The sequence below is a fragment of the Colobus angolensis genome, unplaced genomic scaffold (genome assembly GCF_000951035.1).
Source record: "Colobus angolensis palliatus isolate OR3802 unplaced genomic scaffold, Cang.pa_1.0 Scaffold219, whole genome shotgun sequence".
NCBI lineage: Eukaryota > Metazoa > Chordata > Mammalia > Primates > Cercopithecidae > Colobus > Colobus angolensis.
In genome coordinates this window covers 2,052,438-2,074,675 of record NW_012115366.1, presented here as the reverse complement: position 1 = coordinate 2,074,675, position 22,238 = coordinate 2,052,438, and the positions used below count along the sequence as shown (strand labels likewise).

Here is a 22,238-nt window from a genome sequence, read left to right as displayed (position 1 = left end):
TCCCGGGCGGCGGGGGCGCCCACTCACTGCGCGCTCTCATGTTCCCTGCGCAGGAGGCTCTGCCCCGCGGCGGGCTGAACCTGAAGGAGGAGCCGCTGCTGCCCGCTGGCCTGGGCTCAGTGCGCTCCTGGATGCAGGGCGCGGGCATCCTGGACGCCAGCACCGCGGCGCAGAGGTAAGCACTGGGACCAGACCCGGTGCGCTCGGGTTGGACGGCTCCGCGCCGCCTCGGCTCAGCTTGTTGGAGCTGCTGGAGCCAGGGGCGGAAGGAGCCCTAACTCTGGACGGCCCCAGCGAGCTCCCCCGCCCACCCCGCCCGGAGCGCCTGTGCTGCCTCCTGAGGATGTGGGGCGGGCCGGGGCGGGGCTTCTGCCTCCACTCCAGGCTGTCCCGGCGGATTTATGACGGCCGCTCGCGGGTGCGGCGATGAACGCCACCCCAGCTGGGCCGTCTGTGGCTCTGAGAGAAGAGGCAGAGCTCCAAGCCATGACCCACAGCCACCGGCTGTCTAGGAACGTCCAGCCCCTCCTTCCTGGGCAGTCCCAGTGCCTCTCCTTGTCCAATTCCACAACTCTCTGTCAGGAAAGGCACGAAACCCAGCCCCCTTTTTCCTTTCCCACGCCCCTCAGAATTGGAGGATGGGGGTATGCAGAGCCAGAGAAGCGGCTGGGGGCTGGACAGTGGCAAAGAGATGAGGTGGTCTCATCTCATCAGTCGGTCTGGCTGGACTGATTGGCCTGAGAACCGGGCAGGGCCCCTGCCTCTCCCTCAGGTGTTTTTCTGGTAGGTCCTGTGGAAGGCAGAGAGTCCCTGGGAACCTTGCACCCGCGCCAGTCTCCTCTGACTCCTTTGCAAGGGTCTGGGAACGTTAGTAGGGGATTGACTCCAGGATTTGAAGGCGAACTTTAAAAGTTTATTGACGTGCCCCCAAACCACCTGCACCTCTTGGCTTTTTGCACCTTCAGCGGTGACCATGGAGGGAGGCATTTAGGTATCCTATGGGGAGTCACTGTGGTTTAGGATTAGGGAGGTGCCAGCTCTGCTGACAGCTGGGACAAGGTTGGCACTGGGCTTCCTAGAAGTCTGAGCTGTTGCAGCAGCCCGAAGGGATTCTGAATGGGGGGCTTTGGGCAGACCGGGCCTGACACAGGAGCCCACATTCACACCCAAGAGGACGCCTCAATCTCACCCTGTAACAGACACACACCGCGCTTCATGCGCAAACTGAAGCACGTCCTTTCCTGGCCGTCAGGAGGGAACGCTGCGGGGCTCTGGAGCTGATCTCTTCCGGAAGAGAAAGGGTCTTGTGGATGAATTAATTTCCAAAAGTTTTACAAGGGATATAGCTATATTCCAGAAAAATTGGAAAATAAAAAATTTAGTCCCTTCTCTCTAATACTACTACTGTCAACATTTTAGTGTATTTCCTTGCTATTTTTCTTTCCATTAACTTGTATTTTCCTGTGCTATGCTTACAGTTCCACCTCCTGCCTGATCTTCTGTTGGTTCTGGCTTTTTGTTCAATTTGAGATGGTCAGTTTCTTAACATGGCCCCCTCTTTATCCCCACCACCTGCGGTGTGGCGAGAGCTCTTTGTGAGAGTGGATGAGGAGTGCTGACAGGGGCCTCTGGGAGTTAAGTTTCCATTTCTTTCCCTCTGTGCCTACCCAGAGGCAGGTCTGATGAAGGGGAAGCAAATGTGAAGGAGGCAGTGCCCTTGGAGTCTGTGTGGGGTTCAGAGCATGGGCCACAGCAGTGGTGTCTGCACATAGTGGGGCTGAGTGGGCTTGAGGTGTCCAGTAGGAGTTCCCACATTGTGAGGGCCACATTGCTGGGATGCAGAGGGCTTCCGCAATGTGAACAGGGGCTTTCTTGAGGCTCGGTCTGCTAATCCCCAAGTTTGGAGACTTCTCTGTCTCAGGACATAGACTGGGAGCCCCCACTCACTTTGTTGTTCAGCTGACTCTCTTCCCAATCCCAGAGGGAGCCGCTTCATCCTTCCTTCCCACTCTTCCTCGTGTTGTCTGTTATCACTCCGGTTGTATCTTGGTGCTCAGTCAGTCCTCTGTGCAGGTCTTCTCATCCCAAAACAGCAACAATGAAAATTCCTCCCCCTGACCCTGCCCCTGCCTTCATCTGCTGCCTGGTTTCTCTCCCTCTCATCTCTGAGAAACTTTCACGGAAGCACTCTCCCAAAAGGCTCCCTGGGATCCGAGAGTTGGCTTTGACACCTTCCTAAGCCTCACCCCAGAGTTGCCTGGTTGTCCAGGCTTAGGAATGTTCCTTTCTGTGTCCTAGTCCCAATCTCAGTGCCCTCCGCCACCGCTTTTAGCAATGAAACCCCCTGGCCCTCCACCCACTTCCTCCCTGGCTTGAAAGTTAATTGCACCCTGGTTACCACCTCAGCCTCCTGGCCCAGTGCCTAGCCCCAGCCATTCACCACTCCCCTAAAACCATCTTCCCTGCATTGGGGACCAAAGCAGTATTTCCCAAGTACTTTTTTCTGGTCATGTCTCTCTCTGATTACAAATAAAGTGACCAGGCTGGGCATGGTGGCTCACACCTGTAATTCCAGCACTTTGGGAGGCCGAGGTAGGCGTTCACTTGAGGTCAGGAGTTCGAGACCAGCCTAGCCAACAGCAGAGAGCATCATCTCTACTAATAATGCAAAAATAAACCGGGCGTGGTGAAGCATGCCTGTAGTCCCAGCTACTTGGGAGGCTGGGGTGGGAGGATTGCTTGAGCCCAGGAGGCAGAGGCTTCAGTAAGCCAAGATCGCACCACTGCACTCCAGCCTGGGCAGCAGAGTGAAACTGTGCCTTAAAAATAAATAAGTAGGCCGGGTGCGGTGGCTCAAGCCTGTAATCCCAGCACTTTGGGAGGCTGAGACGGGCGGATCACGAGGTCAGGAGATGGAGACCATCCTGGCTAACATGGTGAAACCCTGTCTCTACTAAAAAATACAAAAAAAATTAGCTAGGCTAGGTGGTGGGTGCCTGTAGTCCCAGCTGCTCAGGAGGCTGAGGGAGGAGAATGGTGTGAACCTGGGAGGCGGAACTTGCAGTGAGCTGAGATCGGCCACTGCACTTCAGCCTGGGCGACAGAGCGAGACTCCGTCTCAAAAAATAAATAAATAAATAAAATAAAATTAACTGACCATCCCCCAAGCCCCACTGCTTCCTCATGGATATCTCCAACATTCAAGGCCTATCATGGTCTGACTCCAGTCTTCCTCCCCAGCCTCCTCTGCATGATACTTGGCAGGCAGTGGATACTTGGAGAATTAGCTGCACCTCCAGTTAAGTGCTGTGGTCTATTGAAACAGTCCCTCTGCCCTCAGCACCTGCACATCCCCTGGATTAAGTCTCACCAGCCTCAGGACTCCCTCCCGCACCCACCGAGCCCAGCACCTGCTCTTTCTGTGCCCTCCTACCATGCCCAGGGCAGTGGTTTTAGTGCTGCCTACGAATGCTTACCATAGGCCAGCATCTGCTGTCCTCTGCCTGTCCCGGTCCTCCTTGCCCTGCCAGCTGGGGCCTTCCCTTAAGGCAAGGGTAGCGGTCTGTTCATCCTTGTGTCCACAGCACCTGGGGCAGGCTCAAGCAGTCCATGCGGGGTGGGGATGATGACAGTCTGCCAGAGGAAGCAGGAATGTTTCCCAGAGGGCTCGCAAGTCCCCTTGTGTTGGGCTCCCCTTTTGACTTTAGAAGACTCCAGGTTCTACCTGACCCAGGAATCAGCTACTGGAGCAGCTTCTCCTGCTCAGTTCTACAGCTTGGCTTTTACAATAATGCCAAGATTTTACAGAAAGTGGGTGGGGAGGAAAAGGCCCAGAAGGCCTGCTAAGATGAGTGAGAGAGGCTCTGCCAACAGGAAGGAAAGGTCTGAGCAAAAGAGGGGTAGCGAGAGCAGAGGGGCTGCATACCCTCAAACTGGAGGCAATGGGGATGGAAAGGCTGGTGGAGAGGGCTGCCCTCTCCCTCCCAAGGTCTTCCTACCAGGGAAGTCTGCACAAGGACCCCTGCCCTTGCCCTGAGCCAACAGGACTTTATCTCTGAGATCCATTTGCCCAGCCCCAGCCCATCTTCCCCTGACTCCCCTGAAGACCCAAGTCCTCCTGCTGGCACACTCAGCACAGAAGTAGCTCCTTCTGATATGCTTCCCAGTCTGGGGAGACCTCTGGAGGGCCCAGGCCAGGCCTCCCCTTGGAGGAGACCCCTGGAGGACCCAGGCCAGCCCTCCCACTGGAGCTGGTCCCAGCACACTAGCAGGGCCCCGGAGAGGGAGGCCAGCTGGGGCTGCCTTTCCTGTAAGCAGCTGCAGGCTAGCATCCCTGCTAGGAAATGCTTTTGTTTGCTTTAATAATTCATAGCCGATCCTCAGCCTGGGACCTGGCAGGCAGGCCTGTGGGTGGGTGGCGAGAGGGTGGGCAGAGAGCAGTGGAGTGGGGAGTCTTTAGGTGGAATTGAGGGGAATTGAGGGCCAGAGGAAGAGGGGGAGAGCAGGCCTGTGAGATCCTTCCCGCTTCCTCTCCACCCCCTTCAGGGACTTTGGTCACTGTACCAATTTCCTGGGGCAGGTGTGCTGGGGCAGTGGGAAGAGGGAATAGGGACCCTCCCCCCAGACCCAAACCTCATCTCCAGCAGGACCATCTGGACACAGGCTCTGGGCAGCTCTCTGCAGCCACCAGGTCCTCCCTGTGCAAGCATTGTTGAGGTGGGTGTGCCCCACTGAGCTGCTGCTTTTATCTTCCCCAGTCTGCAGCATGGCCAGGGGTTGGCATGTCACGGGCTGGGCAGGGCCAGGCCAATAGATCTTGTCTGGGGCATTAATGCCAGGCCCAGCTTGATCATCATCAACAGTCCTGGGGTCCAGAGGATGCCTTCAGGGGAGAGTGGGGCCCAATGGGATGCTTGGAGGAAGGGGGGATGTAGAGGAAAGGGGCTGATGGAGCCCTGTCAGGATGGGGCTAAGAAGAGCCGCACTTGGCAGAGAGAGACTTTGGGGAAATCTGTGGAAAGGGATGAGATGCAGGAGTCATACTGTTTTTGCTCCTTCCACTTCCTGGGATGAGGGGTGTCAACAAGGAGCCTCCCCCTATTACTGATGAAAGTAGGGCTTGTCCCCTGTAGCCCCAGCATCCCAGACTCAAAGACAAGTTAGGCCCAAGCCAAGGCACAGCTCAAAACCTTGAGTTATCAAGGCAGCCAAGAGTTAGGATTTGGTGGGGAGAAGGGAAGGCAAGAGGCCTGGAGGTGCCTCTGAGAGGAGGCTAAGGCTCCAGCCTCGGTCATTTGTCCTCTGTGGGATTTGAGCTGGCTGTGGCTAAATTGCTCACATTTATAACAAGCATGTAGTCAAGGATGTGAAGAGCCATGAGTAGCCTTGGGAAGAGAGAACAGAGACTGTGAGGGGGGCTTTGTCTGTACCAGACAGTTATGCTGTGGTAGGGGTGAGCAGCTGCCGTGAGAAGGGCCCCGGAGTGTCCTGCTCAGCCTTGCAAAGGAGCATCTCCCAGGACCTGCTGGGCAGCCCCAGCAATAGCAGTCAGACACCTCTGCAGCTTCCCGCTTCTCGCCACAGTCATCTGCGTACACTCTGGAGCACAGTCTACCTGAATGGCCTAGGCTGTGAAGGTCAGATTGCCCTTGGTATTGGCTTGAACCTGGATTCTTAACAGTGCTCAGGAAGTCCATGCACACCCATGCTCACTACAAAGCATGTTGACTCTGACCAAAATGCATCTGTGCAATGTAAATCTTTTTTGGTGTCTCAATCTCCTTTAATTTTCGGCCTATTTAAGAACGAAAGATGGGAAGGAGGTGAGTGGGGCACGGTGGAAATACAAAAGTGAGCATATTCTCTTCCCAAATCTGGGTTCTTTAGTGCAGGAGCAAATGTCCCACTGCCTCAGGACACTCGAGTTGAGAAGAAAGTGTTTTGAACATTGTGCTTGAAACAATCTTTTTAAGAAAGCGAGGAAATGTATAATTCATTTTGCAGTCTTGCAAAAGTGGTTAATGTGGCTGATTTTGTCACTCAGCTGCATTTCTCTGGAAAAGGCGCTTATGTGGCATGGTTTGTTCGCTAATGATGCTAAGTGAATAAGCTGTTTCTGAATTATGGGCGCCAGCGTTACATGTGCCAGGTGAGGCAGTTCTTACTTGTATTTGTCGTAAACTGATACCTGCCAAGCTGCACTCAGACCTTTGGGGCTGTAGCTTTACTGGCACCCATCATACCTCAGGCCTCTGAATGGCTGGCAGTTGGTACCCACCCACATCCCCTCAGGACCCTTGGTCAAGGGTCTGCCTCCTCCGCTGTTATCTGCTTCCCTTTGCTTGAGGACTTGCTCAGGCTACCAGAGCCTGCTCTGCCCACTTGCACAGCAGCCCAGAAGTACCTGAAAAGTAACAGCCCTAGAAGCCCTCCACCAGTGACTGACTAGAGTTGGTGGATAAATACCCCAGCTCCCTCACCCATCCCTCTGGTTGGATAATGCTGAGGCATACATTCCATGCTGTTTCCAGAGTTCCCCATGGGATGGAGCTCCAGGTGCCCGCAGTGTGGACTTGTTGAAAATGCACCCTCTATAGGCTGCCTTCTCATCTTTGTCTCACCCCCAAACCCCAGTGTTTCCAAATCACTACACAGATACACTGTTGGTACCTCCACTCCCTTGCTGTGTGAGTTTCTTGCTTATCCAGCATGGGGTCAATTAGGAGAAGGAGGCACCGTCCACACCTGCCTCTGTTGCTCTCGAGCCCTATTCCCTGCAACGTGCTGTTCCTTGTGTCCTTCTCTGTCTCTTGTTCATAGGAAGTATCCTTTACTCATCTTGCCTTGAGCTTCTCCAAGCCTGGCAGGCTATGAACAGGGTGAACTGGAGACATTCCCAGGCAAGGAGCAGCCTCATGTGCGCTGCAGGGCTCTTGCCCACTCTGCAGTCCTCCTCTGGTTGGAAGGGGCTGGGGCTGTCATTAACACTGCCCTGTTGTTGTCCACTGCACGGATCTTTTCCTGAAGCTGTAAACTAACCAGTGCTGCTCCACCGGTGGGTGTGAGCCTGGGAGGATGAGTGTGCCTCAGACCCACTGAGCCGTGTGGGAAAGGGCAGGATGCCGCTCTGGGCTGCCTCAGGGCAGTGGACTGAGACCAAACCTACTATGGGGCAGGGCACAGGCATGCAAAGCAGGGAAGCCCCTTCATGCCCCCAACTGGCAGGAGATGCTGGCCCAGAGACCCCAGGGGAACCTGCTGTCTTCCCCCTCCCCGGGTCCCTGTGCCCTCGCTCCTGTGTAATCCCCTCCTGCAGGGATGCTGAACCCTGTGAAGGAAGCTTGGCTTGGGGCTTATGCCAGTCTTCCCAGGTCTGGTCCTCAGCAGCCTGTCAGAAGCTGGGGGGCTTCCAGGACCCAGGAATGGCTGATATTTGGGTGGGACAGGAAGCTCAAGCCAGCATCTTTGATTTATGCTGCACTAGTCTGGAATTTGGCCTGAGCACTTGCAGGGTGTCTGTGTAGAAAGGGCATGTCCAGTGGTCTGGGAGATTCTGTTCTCAGCACCCACCACTCCTCTGGCAAGGCCTCCGTTTCTCTCTACAGCCTCCCTCCCCACTGCCTGAGAGCCTTCCAGGCCCCTTCGCTGGGCTGGATGACAGGATAAAAAGCCACAGGGACCTGGGGTTGCTTCACAAACCCACCTCCTCTGACCTTCTCTCCCACTAGGTGGTCCTGGAACCCATCCCCAGTGGAGTTCAAGTTAAGCTGGTCCTGGGAGCAGGAGGGAGGAGCTCAGGGTTGAGGCCTCATTAGCATATTCATCAGCAGTAATCAGGGCCCCGCTGTGATCGAAAGCCCTCTTAGGGCTTCCCTGCCTCTTGCTGGCTGGGGAGCGGGTGAGGGGCGATCAAGGCCTCAACTTGAAAGGACTGCAGCCTGAGGGTGAGGGGGTGGAGGGAGCAGGGAAGGATGGAGGGACAGTCAATTTCCTAGGGAAAGGAGCATCTGTAAAAAGAATCTGTGGTCAGAAAGAAAGGTGCCGAGCAGAGCAGTGGCTCAAGCCTATAATCCCAGCACTTTGGGAGGCCAAGGCAGGAGGATCGCTGGAGCCCAAGAGTTCAAGATCAGTCTGGACAACATAGTGAGACCCCATCTTTCCAAAATTAATTAGCTGGGCGTGGTGGCTTATGCCTGTAGTCCCAGCTACTCAGAAGGCTGAGGTAGGAGGATCATGTGAGCCTAGGAGGTTGAGGCTGCAGTGAGCTATAATTGTGCTGTCGCACTCCAGCCTGGGTGACAGAGCAAGATCCTGTCTCAAAAAAAAAAAAAAAAAATGGTATTGGAGGTCCCCCCCTCCATCTTGATCAGGGACAAGAAGACTTATAGCTTCTACCTCCTAAGTCAGCATTTCATGTGGACCACTGAGGGAGGCTCCGGGGCAAGCTTTCAAGAGGAGGAAACATTTTCATTTTATTATTTATTATAATTTGTATGTGTAAAGCAATAGCAAGTGCCTCATGCCCATGACATCCCAGATGTTATGGCTTAGCGTGAAGTCAAGTAAAAGAATAAATTGATTTAAAGTTATATGAAGAAAAATAGTAAGTAGTGGTGACTGTGGCAGCCATTGTCACAGAGCATGCTCATGATGGGCACCTGGGCAAGCTGACCTAAGTGGCCCTCAAGGCAGTTCCCCATCCTCTTTGCTCCCCTGCATCCCTGCAACAATCTCTCACTTGTCCTCCACACTGCACCCTCCTTTCCCCCATAGCATCTTTAAGCCTTGCCTGGCTTCAGAACTTTCTAGTGGCCTTTAGTCATGTTTCCCAAGCCATGACCCTCAACAAAAGTGCCCCGTAGCCAAGCAAGCAGGGTGTGTTATTTGGCGAGGTGTAGTGGTTGGCACCTGTAATCCCAGCACTTTGGGAGGCCAAGATGGGAGAAAGCTGGAGCCCAGAAGTTCGAGTCCAGCCTGGGCAACATATGGAGACCTCATCTCTACAAAAAGTAAACAAAATTATCCAGGCATGGTGGTGCGTGCCTGTAGTCCCAGCTAGTCAGGAGGCTGAGGTAGGAGGATTGCCTGAGCCCCAGAGGTTGAGGCTACAGTGAGCGGAGATCACACCACTGCACTCCAGCCTGGACAACAGAGCAAAACCCTGTCTTAAAAAAAAAAAAAAAAAGTTACTCCAAGCTGGGCATGGTGGCTCACGCCTGTAACCCCAGCTCTTTGGGAGGCTGAGGCAGGAGGATTGCTTAAGTCTAGGAGTTCAAGGTTGCAGTGAGCTATGATCACGCCACTGCACTTCAACCCGGATGACAGAGCAAAACCCTGTCTCAAAAAAATTATTCCATATTGGGCGTGGTGGCTCATGCCTGTAATCACAGCACTTTGGGAGGCCAAGGCAGGAGGATCCTTTGAGCCCAGGAGTTCAATACCAGTCTGAACAACATGGCGAAACCCCGTCTCTACAAAAAATTTGAAAATTTAGCTGGGTCTGGAGTCACCTGTAGTCCCACCTCCTTGGAGGACTGAGGCAGGAGGATCATTTGAGCCAGTAGGTCGAAGCTGCAGTGAGCCGTGATTGCACCCTGCACTCCAGCCTGCATGACAGAGTGAGATCCTGCCTTGAAGAAAAAAAGACGGGGCAGATCTTGAGTCCAAGTCTCTCTGTCTTCAAATTTGTATCTTAAAAAAAAAAAAAAAACGGACTCCAAAACTTAGCAACTTAAGACAACAAATATTTATTATCACACAATTTCTGAGGTCAGAAATAAGGGAGCAGACTAGCCTGGTGGTTCTGGATCAGAGCCTCTCATGAGGCTGCAGCAAGATGAGAGCTGGGGCCACAGTCGTCTGAAGGACTGACTGAGGCGGGTGGATCTGCTTCCAAGGTTGCTCATGCTGGCAAGTCAGGGCTGGCTATTGGCAGGAGGCCTCAGTTCTTCTCCCTGTGGACCTCTCCATAGGGCTACTTGAGTGTCCTCAAGACATGGCAGTTGGCTTCCCCCTGAATCACTAATCCAAAAGAGAGAACAAGGCAGAAGCTGCGGTGCTTTCATGATCTAACCTTGGAAGTTATATGCTATTACTCCTGCCATAGTCTACTGGCCCCACAGGCCAATCCCAACACAAGAGGGGGCTAACTAAGGGCATGAATCCCAGGCAGTGGGGATCACTGGGAACCATCTTGTAGACTGGCTCCCACTCGTGCAGAGCACCAGCCCTAGCCAACTCAAGCAGGGGCCATTCCTGGAGGGTGTCCCAGGCCCCCCCACATACACCTATGTCTGGCCACAGCACCCTTTTCTCAAGGGAGGTTCTGGAGCCATGAGAGATCTAAGGAACACACTTTGGAAGGCCATGGCTCAGAGAAGAGAATCTAACCCCTTCCCCCGGAGTCTATGTCCCTTCATGATCTGGCACAAACTTCCAGTACAAACTTTCTTTCACTTCACATTTCGACACCTGTGGTACAGCAGCAGCCTCTACACATCCAGCCATTCCTTATGCTGTTTATTCTGCCCTTTTCCTCGTTCACCTATTGAGCTCCTGTTTATTCCTCAAGGACTTAGGGAAAAGTCACCATTCCATGAAGCCTTCCCTTCATCTCCCATAAAAAGAATTAATATTTTCTTCCTTTGCTTCTCGAGTTTTTTGCATGGTGACATTTTTCGGGGGGCACCTGCCCCTTTGTCTGATATCATACTTCTCTGTCTCTCTCCCCTCTTCCAGGCATTTGCCTCCAGCCCCAGTTGTTGCCGTGTGTCCAGTGCTTGGTGTATCATTGGGATGCAGGGGATATTTGGGGAAGAGGGAATCCCTTCCTCCTGCTCTCACCCTGGCCTTGCTTCTGGGCATGGTTTCTGATGAGCCGGGAGAGATCCCTTAGCAAGGCCAGATGAGAAATTCCTCCTGCCCAAGGGAGCCTGTGGTTGTCTGTCCCAAAGCCTGGAGGCAGGTCCCTTTATATCTTGGGGGTGCTCCCCACCTTCAGCCAGGGCCCAGGCCAGGCAGACTAGTGGTCCTGAACCAGTTTGACGTCTGCAAGGGTCTGATGGACATCATCATTCCCCAGGCAACACCACAGGCTCATGACAGCCTCAGCCTGGGCTGGGGTTTAGTGAGATATCTGTTCTAGGGCCCCCTGGGTCTCCTTGAAGCCCTAAAGGGCAGTCACAAGAGCTTCTGGTCAGAAAGACGGATTGGTTCATACTTTTGATTTTGGAGACTGGCCTTGCAAAATGTGCAGCCTAGGGAAAAGCCTGGGAGGTAGGCTGACAGGGTCTCCTCCTTTGCAGTCACCACTGTGCCTCTTGTTTTCCAGGGGGCAGGCTGGGGTGCCCTCAGTGCTGAGAGACCTCTATCTGGAAACGAGATGGCCCTGGTCAGGCTGGAAAGGGCCTGTCTAGTTGGATTAAACTCTTGGCATCTTGGAGCCATGTCCTGGCCAGCATGCCTGCCTGGCCCGAGGCACTGGAGTCTTTCTCACTGGGGGGCCCTTCCAGTGGTTTCCTAGCTCTTTTCCTCCCACAGTGGCGTGGGTCTGGCACGAGCACATTTTGAGAAGCAGCCTCCCTCCAACCTCAGGAAATCCAACTTCTTCCACTTCGTGCTGGCCATGTACGACCGTCAGGGGCAGCCTGTGGAGGTGGAGCGCACAGCCTTCATCGACTTTGTGGAAAAGGACCGAGTGAGAGGCTCGTGGGCTTGGCTGGGACTGGCCCTGGGAGGGAACCCACAACCACACACACACGCACACAGGCACGTGCACACACACACACATACACACTGGGGCAGATGAATAGATGGATGCTGGCTGAGTGGCTGGAAGGGTGGGAAAGAAGTTGGGGTTAGGAGAAGGGGGTGGGCGAGGGAGGCTGGAGGATCCCTGAGCACCCGAGCATCCTCCCATCTTGTCCCTGCAGGAGCCCGGGGCGGAAAAGACTAACAATGGGATCCACTACCGCCTCCGACTGGTGTATAACAATGGTGAGTGGAGACCCCTGCCCTGCCTGGCCCTGCCGCTGAAGTCTGGGCACTGCAGCATTATGCAACACCTAATGCCCCACGTGCCAGGCCTGGGGAGGGTGTGATGTGGTCTGATCATTGAGGCTGCCTGTGCTCCCCTGGCAGCAAGCCCTCTCCGTCTTCCCGTCCTAGGACTTCGGACGGAGCAAGACCTCTATGTGCGTCTCATCGATTCCATGTCCAAGCAGGTGAGTCAGTGCAGGGGGTGCTGAGGCCCATCCCACTCTCTTTCCGGACCCTGCCCCCCCTGGTCTGAGTGAGCCTCCTTGTTCCTGCCTCATCTCCCTATGCCCTCCGTCCCCATCAGCCTAGCTCCCCCCGTTCCCACCCCAGCCTGTGCCGGAGGGTGTGTGGCTCTTGCCCTCTGTTCTAGAAAAGACAATATTTGTGCAAAAACCCTGGCTTGGGTCATGTTTCCTAGCAGCCCAGCTTTAGATGGGAACTCAGGTGCAGGTAGTTCATTTGGGGAGCTAGGAGGGGCTGCCAGGAGCAGGGGAGGGAGGCAGGCTGGACAGAAAACTGCACAGGGAGCTCTGGAGGAGGGGTACCAGACATATCCCCCCTCGAAACAAATACCAGGGTTTTGTACCCCGTATCAATTAGTCATTGGCTGGGAACCACTCCTAAGGGTAGCACGTAACCTCCCAGACATTTTCAGACCAGGCAGTTCCTATCCACTGAGAGCAGTTCTCAGGAGGAGGCCCTCTGCAGCAGACATCAGCCACAGCCACGGGAAGGTGCACGTGTCCAGTAAAGGGGATGTGGGCACAGCCCCAAGAATTTCCACTGCAGACCCTCAGCACCTTGCTGATGTGACGGTCACGGGAAGGAGGTTCAGAGGCCAGCATAAGGAGCTGGAGGAAACTGAAACCTGAATAGGCCCTGATGGAGTCTGCCAAGACAGGGCCCCAAATCTCAGGGCTTTTCAGAGAAGCTGTGCATACTGGCAAGGAGGGGGCTGAGTCTCAAATGGGCCAGATTAGTGGGCTAGGAATGCAAGGTGGAGATCTGGGCTTCCTACACAGGCAGGTCCTTTGGCAGCCTCCACCCAATCCCAGGGCAGAGGGAAGAATGGATTTTCTAGAATAGCCATGGCCGCTGGGCTGGGGGAGGCAGGCCAGGCAGTGCCCAGTGGAACTGTCGAGGGGATAGGTGTGGAAGGGGTTCGAGGAAGTCGACAGAGAGAGGGATCCCACAAACGGGGGAAGGCACAGAGGGTATAAACTGGGGAGGCAGATTTGCAGTCAGGAAGCTCACTTCTTGCTTCTGGGCAGAGGGAGGCTGGAAGACTGGTGAGGAGCTGATGCAGCAGTCCCAGGGGAAGACCAGGCCTGGACTGGGGATGGTATAGGGGAAGAGGCGATAGGTATCTAGGGGGAAGAGGCAGCTGTGCAGCCCTCGGAGCTGACTGGGCTGGCAGGGATAGCTGAGAAGGACAACACTCATCAACAGAAGCAGAGGTCCGCCAGGACATGGAGGATGCACACAGGAGGATGCTGGGGGAGGGGAGGGGCCTGGTGCTGGGTGGGCACAGGAGTATGTCTACCCACCAGCCACCTGACCTTGGTCCTGGAGCCCTCGGGAATCCCCTGCCCCAAGCAGAGCCAGCTCTGGAAAGAGCCGCCTGCAGACGGACAGAATCTGCAGACTTCATACCATTCTTGCCAGCCGGTGGTGGTCCGGTTTGGGAGGAGGGATTATCCTCCACGTGGGCAGCCCAGAGCAAGGCAGAGGGCGTGCTCTTCCCTGGGGCAGGGTCTCCCTGGGCCTACGCTTGGGAGAGGCCAGGCCCGTCTGTGCTGCCACCTGCACCTGAGGAGCTTCCTTCCCCTCCAGCCTGTGCACCTCCCTCTCCCCAGGCTATCATCTATGAGGGGCAGGACAAGAACCCCGAAATGTGCCGAGTGCTGCTCACCCATGAGATCATGTGCAGGTGAGATGGCCATGTCACTCACACCTCGTCCCTCTGCCAAGGCGTTGCTGAGGACTCCACCCAGGCCCTGCCCCCTCGCCGCCCTTGCCCCTGGCTGCTCTCTGCTGCTGCTCCCTGGAGAAGCCTGGTGGCAGGTGATGAAGGGAGGGGTGAGGCCCCTGGGCACAGCGCTGGCTGAGGAGAGGGTCCTTGAGGCCCCATTAGCCTGGCCTGTTTATGTGGCTTCTCCGAGTGTTTTTGTAAGAGAGGCCTCCTGCCGCCACTGGGAAGCTTAGCTAATAAAGCTTAGGGGAGGGCTGCTGGGGATGTGGGAACAGGGCCTGGGAAGGCCTCTGGGATTAGCTGAGAAGCTAATCTTTGAGGAAATTTTGAACCCTAGGGCAGCTCTCTGGTGGGGCAGGGTGGGAGTGAGGGGGTGCACAGCTCTTGGCTCCCTTTTCCCCATTATCCAAGAACTTGGCATTTCTAGTAAGGTCTCCCCAGGAGATGCCAGTCATACAGGGTCCTCAGAGGCAGTTCCTGATGCATGGAAAAGAGAACAGCGTTCTGAAATCTGTGGTTGGTAGCCAGGCGCTTGTAATCCCAGCTACTTGGAAGGCTGAGGCAGGAGGATCGCATGAGCCCAGGAGTTCAAGGCTGCAGTGAGCTATGATTGCACCACTGCATTCTAGCCTGGGCGACAGATCCAGACCCTGTCTCTAAAAAAATTAATAAAGTAAAATAAACTTAAAATAAATAAATCTGTGGTTGGAACTGTGGCTACCCTTGGAAAGGGGAGTGACAAGGAAGAGGTATGACTGGCATCTGGGCTGCTGGCCACGCAGCACTTCTTGGTGTGGATGCTGCTTTCACTGGTAGATTCACTTTGTGGCCATTTATTGGCCAGGCACGGTGGCTCAAGCCTGTAATCCCAGCACTTTGGGAAGCCGAGGCGGGCGGCTCACTTGAGGTCAGGAGTTCAAGACCAACCTGGTCAACATGGTGAAACCCTATCTCTACCAAAATTACAAAAATTAGCCAGGCATGGTGGTGTACACCTGTAATCCCAGCTATGTTAGGAGGCTGAGGCACGAGAATTGCCTGAACTCAGGAGGCAGAGGTTGCAGTGAGCCAAGATCACGCCACTGTATTCCAGCCTGGATGACAGAATGAGACTCTGTCTCAAAAAAAAAAAGAAAAAAGATTCACTTTGTGGTCATTCATGAGCTCACTGTTTGAGCTCCTGTCTCTGCGTGGACTGTGTTTCCATAGAGAGAGACCCCGTAGGTGACCTGCCGCCTGCCCTTTCCTGAGTCCTCCAGGAATGAGGTGCCTTTGGGGCAGGGCTCTCTGGCCAGCCTCAACCCCAGGCTAGGCTCTCGGGGTCCCTGCGGAGGAGCCACAGCCTTTCTTCCCCAAGGCCCTGGGAGTGAGCCCCTCCAGCCCAGGGATTCCACAACCGAGACAGGACATCAGCACCCTCAACTCAGGGCGCCCCCCACAACTCACACACTGTCATGGCTGCCTCCTTCCTTGGCTTCCACCTTCCCTCCTTCCCTATCTTTCCTTCAGCCGGTGCTGTGACCGGAAGAGCTGTGGCAACCGGAATGAGACGCCCTCAGACCCCGTCATCATTGACAGGTACAGACTCGGGGAGGGGGCCTGGAAGCTCAGAGGGGAGTAGGGGCGGGGTGGCTGTTTTCAACCGTGGAGCACCAAGGCTCAAGGAAGGAGCGGAGCAGCCAGCTCCCCGGGGCACCAGATTGGGTGGCTCTGAGCAGAGAGAGAAACTGCCAGGCACCAGGGAGCCTCCAGCCGTGGCCCCTGAGTGAGACACCTGGTGGCCAACTTTCTGGAGCTGCTTTCCCCAGCTCCCTAACAGAAAGAGCCGGGGAGGGCAGGAGGCTGAGATGGGGTGGGAAGGGAGGGGAGGAACCAGCACTCAAGGACGGGTTGCCTAGGTAGAGTGGCCGGCGTGGTCATGTCAGCAAAAACCGGGTTCAGGTTCCCAGTTCACCCCTGTGCTGTCTGACTTGACTTCTCTGAACATTCATTTCCTTCTCTGGAAAAGTGGGGAAAGAGCTGGTGGGTTTCAGTCACAGAGTTGTCAAGGTGATGTATGTGAAAGTGCATTTGCACAACATGATTTCTATTTCTTTATTTTCTTTTTTGTGTATTTGTTTTGTTTTGTTGAGATAGGATCTCACTCTGTCACCCAGGCTAAAGTGCAGTGGTGTGGTCATGGCTCACTGCAGCCTCAATCTTCAACGTTCCAGTGATCCTCCCACCTCAGCCTCCCAGGTAATTGGGACTACAAGCACACGCCTCCACGCCTGGCTAATTTTTTGTATTTTTGGTAGAGACCGGGTTTTGCCATATTGCCCAGGCTGGTCTTGAACTCCTGGGCTCAAGCAATCCGCCCACCTCGACCTTCCAAAGTGCTGGGGTTACAAACATGAGCCATTGTGCCTGGCCTACTTCTTTTTGAAGAGGAAATGCATAAATAAGGTGCAAAATTCAAATGGTACGAAACAGTAATTAATGAAAAGTAAGTCTCCCTCCACCCCTATGTAGAGCATACTGTACATGTTATTTTTTTTTTTTTTTGGTAACGATGTATTTTAGATATTCTGTATAGGAACATAAGCCATATCTTATTCTCCTTTTAATAGAAAAAGCATTCATAGGTGCAAAAATTCAAGAAGTTTAAAAGGGTTTACAGCAAACTGTCTCCCGCCTCTGTCTCCCAACCCATCCATTCTCCACCAAATAAGCTACCACTGTTACCATTTTCTGTTTTATCCTTCCTGAGACAGTTTGCACATATGCAATAAAACGGTTATATGTTCTTTTTGTACCCTTTCCTTTTGTTTTTATAAAAATGGTGACAGTGGCTGGGTGCAGCGGCCCATGCCAGTAATCCCAACACTTTGGGAGGCTGAGGCAGGGAGATTGCTTGAGCTGGTGAGTTTGAGACCAGCCTGGCCAACAGGGTAAAATCCTGTCTCAACAAAAAATACACACACAAAAATTAGCTGGGCATGGTGGTGTACATCTGTGGTCCCAGCTACTCAGGAGGCTGAGGTGGGAGGATCACCTGAGCCCAGGAGGTCTAGACTGCCGTGAGCTGTGATTATGCCACTGCACTGTAGTCTGGGCAACAGAGTGAGATCCTGTCTAAAAAATAATAATAATAAAATTAAATTAAAATTAAAATGGTGGCGGGAAGCACAACTTTCAGCACCTTTCTTTTTGCTTGAAAAATTTAGATCTGGGAGTTTACATCAGGACACAAGAAGTCTCCTTATTCTTTTTTTGCCACTGCAAAATATTTCATTGTATGGGTATGCCATAATTTATTTAAATAGTTGGCTATTGCTGGACATTTTGGTTGTTTTCATCCCTTTCAGGGATTTAAAAATGCTGCAGTGAATTACTTTGTTCGTGTGTCATTTCACACATGTGTAAATTTATATGAAGGCTATTACTAAGTAGAATTGCTGGGACAAAGAATATGTGCATTTGTAGTTTTGATAGTTACTGCCAATTCGACCTCTGTAAGGGTTATACCAACGGCATTGAAACCAGCAATTTTGAGAATGCCTATTCCTTACACTCTGGCCAATTAAGTATTAAGTATTTTTGTTTATTTGTTCAATCAACAATTCTTGAGCATCTACTCTGTGCCAAGATCTTTTCTATATGCTGTGGATTAAGCAATGACCAAAATAGACAAAAAGCCTTGTGTTCACGGGCTTACAATCTGGTAGGGGAAATAGACATTAACAAACTAAATGAGTAAAATGCATAGCATGTTAGATGGTGATAACAGCTAAGAAAAATAAAGCCATTGAGGAAGATCTCGGAGTGCCTAGGAAAGAAGGTTTGAAGCTTTAGGGTATTTAAGGTCTGACTGAAAAGATGACATTTGAGCCAAGACCTCAAGGAAGTAAGGGAGTGAGTGATGTATTTATGTATCTGGAGGAAGAATGTTCTCGGCAAGAGTGTGCCTGCTGTGTTTAAGGGACAACAAGGAGGCCCAGGTGGCTGGAGCAAGGAAGATAGTAGGAGGAAATGCTGTCAGAAATAATGAATGGGGCAGAGGAAGGCACGACCATGCAGGGTCTTATAGGCTGCATGTAGGCCACGCCTGTGGATCACTGTAAGGGCTTTGGCATGACATGGAACCCATTGAGGAGTGTTGATAATGATAAGACCTGGCTTATATTATAGCAAGATCACTGTAGCAGCCATGTTGACAATGACCTGTACGAGGCAGGGAGATGAGTTAGGAAGCCAGTACAATAGCCCAGGTGAAGGATGATGGAAGCTGAGACTAGGGATGCTATAGGGGAGGTTGTAAGAAGCAGCTGCCTTCTGTGTACATTTCATTTCATAGGCAGGACTGACAGGATTTGTTATGGAAGGAGAGAGAGAGAGAGAGTCAAAGATTCAAAGATGTCCCCAAGGTTTCTGACCTGATCAACTTAGAAGGATAGAGTTTCCTGAGAAAGGTGTGATTTGGGGAAGAGCAGGTTTTGGAGGAGAAAGATCTGGAGTTTGGTTTGAGCATGTTATGTTTATGATGTTCACTAAACATCCAAGTGAGGAGCTGAAAAAGCCGCCGAAAACATGAGGATGGGTCTCAAGACAAGGGTTCAGGCTGCAGATGTAAATTTGAATGAATAAAATCATCGAAGGGATCAGTATTGATAGCAAACAGAAGAGGCCTAAGAACTGAATCCTGGGGTGTCTAGTATTTAGAGGTCATTGAGACGTGGAACCAGCAAAGGAGAATGAGAAGAAATGAACAGTGAGGTAAGAGGGAAGTCAGGGGAGTATCATGTCCTGGAGCCAAGATAAGAAAATGTTCCAAGAAGGAGGCATCTGCGTCGAGTGCTGCTCATGGATATGATAACAAAGACTAGGGACTGACCATTAGATTTAGCAATGAGGAGGATATTGGTGACTGCCACAGGAGCCACTTCAGTGGAGTGAAGAGGCAGAAGCCTGATAAGATTGTGTCTAAGAGAGAACAGGAGGAGAGAGATTGGAGACAATGAGTAGAGGAACTCTTTTGAGTTTTGCTCTAAAGAGATCAAAGGAATCAGATGATGGCTGGAGCACAGTGTATGGCCTAGAAAAAATGTAGCTTGCTCATATGCTGATGAGAAACAGCCAGGAGGGAAGGGAAAAATGAGGATGCAAGAAAGAGGGGAGAATTGCTGAAGCTATATCCTTCAGATGGCAAAAGGGATAGGACCTAGTGCACAGATAGGCTGGTTTTAGCTGGGAGCATAGACAGTTCATCCATGGAAAAGCAGGGAAGACAGAGAACATGGACACAGAAGTGGATAAATGGGTATATCCAAGTGGGAGCTTGGACGTTCTCTTCTGAATGCTTTGTTTTCTCCATGAACTAAGAACCAAGGTCAACAGTTGAAGATAAGGATAGAGAGGGAGACACTAGAGGGCGTGATGTAGTTATCCAAGAGAGTGAGTGAACCAGGGGGATGAATGTCATGTGATTGACAAGCAGCACTGAGGGTATCCCTGACATTTATGATCATAAATTTGGTGATAACTTTCTCCAGCCATGTTGAGCTGCACAGGTGCAGGTGCAGAATAGGTAGGTGAGTGGTTGCATAAAACCAGAGTTAGGGGTTTGTCAGTTGAGTAGAAGGAAACATGAGAGGGCAAGAGAGTGAAATGTATGTGCAAGGGGATACTTATTTTTTAAAAATGGAAAGATTTAAGCTGGGTAAAGAGAGGAGTATGATGAGAGTGTGGACGTCGATTCTGATGGGGCCAAAGAATTGTTGGAGTTGAGATATGAGACAGGGGTTGAGCTGGATATTAGCTGCATGGAGAATGGGTTGCCTGCAGATGGGATTCAGGGTTGAATTGGTAATGCGTGGCCAGGGAAGGTGGAGATAAGATCCTTGGAGAATAGATGCTCACGGAATGGAGAAGAGAGTGCATTGGAAGAATTATCTGTCTATACTGACATTGAAATAATCAAGAATTATGACAGGGACAAATGTTCAAGGGTGTATATAATGATCCAGGAGTAAAGCTTCATGGAGTGAAGGTAAGTGATCTTGGGAAAGATAAACGGCAGCAACAAGCACTGGTTACCTTAACTGTTTTTTCTCATATTTCTGCATCGTGTAAGTGAACAGCGGTATCCCAGTGACTTCCATTTCTCTTACTCTGAGTGAGGTTGAGCCCACCGGGTCTATTTAAAGGCTATTTGTGTTTCCTTTACTATGAACTGTCTGTTCATATCCTGTGCTTATTTTTCTTTCCTTCCCTCCTTCCTTCCTTTTCTCCTTCCTTCCTTCTTTCCTTCCTTCCTTCTTTCCTTCCTTCCTTCCTTCCTTCCTTCCTTCCTTCCTTCCTTCCTTCCTTCCTTCCTTCCTTCCTTCCCTCTCTCTCTTTCTCTCTTTCTCTCTTTCTTTCTTTCTTTTCTTTCTTTCTTCTTTTTTGACAAGGTCTTGCTCTGTTGCCCAGGCTGGAGTACAGTGGCACAATCATAGCTCACTGCACTTCGACCTCCTGGGCTCAAGCCATCCACCCACCTTAGCCTCTGAAGTAGCTGGGACCACAGGCTCACGCCAACAAACCCAGCTAACTTGTGTATTTTTTTGTAGAGATGGGGTTTTGCTATGTTGCCCAGGCTGGTCTCGAACTCCTGGGCTCCAGCAATTCTTCTGCCTTGGGCTCCCAAAGTGCTGGGATTACAGGCATGAGCCACAACACCCCACCATGTGCTTCTTTTTATATAAATTACTGATTTTTAAAAAAATTGATTTGTAGGAGTATGTATTAATGAAATTATCCCTTTGTGATGGGTTGTCCATTTTTTTAAGTCATTTAATTGCCTATGATGAAATTTGCCCAGTTTCTAAATCTTTTACATACTCTGGGTTTTCATTATATTTAGAAAGGCCTTTATCACTCCAGTATCATTTTTAAAATGTATCCTGTGGTTTCTTCCAGGATTTAGATGGTTTCATTGTTTACATTTAAATGTTTGATTCATTTGAAAAATATTTTGTTAGTATGTCCTATATGACACATGCAAAAGAAAAATAAAACAAAATAAAAATTTTAAGGTATAATAACCGATGTACACCTGTGAACCTACCAACAAACTTAAAATTAGAACATGAGAAATAACACTGAAGCCAGCTCTTCCCAGTCTCATACCACTGCCTAACCCTCTCCTACAGGTAAACCAAGTTTTGTGTTTATCATGACCTTCCTTGTTAAAAAAAAAATTCATCACAGATTGCATCATCCTAAAAAAAGTGTGTAGGTGTAGTTTAGTTGTGCTTGTGTTTAACTTTATAAAAAAATGATATCATGTTGCGGCAACCTTCTGCAATGCTTTTTTTAAATTCAGCATATTTCTGAGATTTATCTGTCTTGTATTTAGGTTTTGCTATTATAAGCAAAGCTGCTATGAGCATTCTTGTTTGTGTCTCTTAATTTGAATAAATACAAGAGTTTGTTTAGGATATAAACTAGGACAGGAATTGTCAGGTCATGAGATACGCACATGATCATCTTAACAAGTTAGTGTCAACTGTTTTCCAAGGTGGTTTGACTAAGTAACACTCCCACCCACAATATTGAGTTTCTATTGCTCCATATCCTCACCAACACTTAATAATGTCACACTTCTTATTGTTTGCCAACCTAGTGGGTGTACAGGGAATTTTGTGATGGCCTTAATTTGCATTTTCCAGATTACTATTGAAGTTGAACATCTTTTAATTTGTTTGCTTATTTATTTATTTATTTATTTATTTATTTTTGAGACACAGTTGCACTCCGTCGCCCAGGCTGGAGTGCAGTGGTGCAATCTCGGCTCACTGCAACCTCTGCGTCCCTGGTTCAAGTGATTTTTGTACCTCAGCCTTCTGAGTAGCTGGGATTACAGGTGCGCCATCACACCCTGTTAATTTTTGTATTTTTAGCAGAGATGGGATTTTGCCATGTTGGCCAGGCTGGTCTCGAACTCCTGACCTCAAGTAGTCTGCCTGCCTTGGCCTCCCAAAGTGCTGGGATTACAGGTGTGAGACACGACACCCGGCTTTTTGTTGTTGTTGCTGTTGTTGTTTTGAGACAGGGTCTCATTCTGTTGTCCAGACTGGAGAGCAATGATGTGATTATAGTTCATTGCAGCCTCTACTCCTGGGCTCAAGCAATCCTCCCACCTCAGCCTCCTGAGTAGCTGGGACTAGAGATGTGTGTCGCTATGCCTGGCTGATTTTTTTTTTTTTTT

At 51.3% G+C, this 22,238-nt stretch overlaps 1 protein-coding gene across 1 annotated transcript in view; it reads left to right on the top strand.

Moving 5' to 3' along the window:
• The first annotated feature begins 38 nt into the window (after nt 1-38).
• Nucleotides 39-22,238, top strand: part of EBF4 (early B-cell factor 4) — a 69,408-nt gene continuing 47,208 nt past the window's right edge. Inside the window, exons 1-6 of the mRNA XM_011943425.1 lie at nt 39-175; nt 11,539-11,695; nt 11,931-11,994; nt 12,166-12,221; nt 13,893-13,966; nt 15,518-15,586. Of these exons, the coding sequence (XP_011798815.1) occupies nt 39-175; nt 11,539-11,695; nt 11,931-11,994; nt 12,166-12,221; nt 13,893-13,966; nt 15,518-15,586 (557 nt within the window). The remainder of the gene's footprint in view (nt 176-11,538; nt 11,696-11,930; nt 11,995-12,165; nt 12,222-13,892; nt 13,967-15,517; nt 15,587-22,238) is intronic.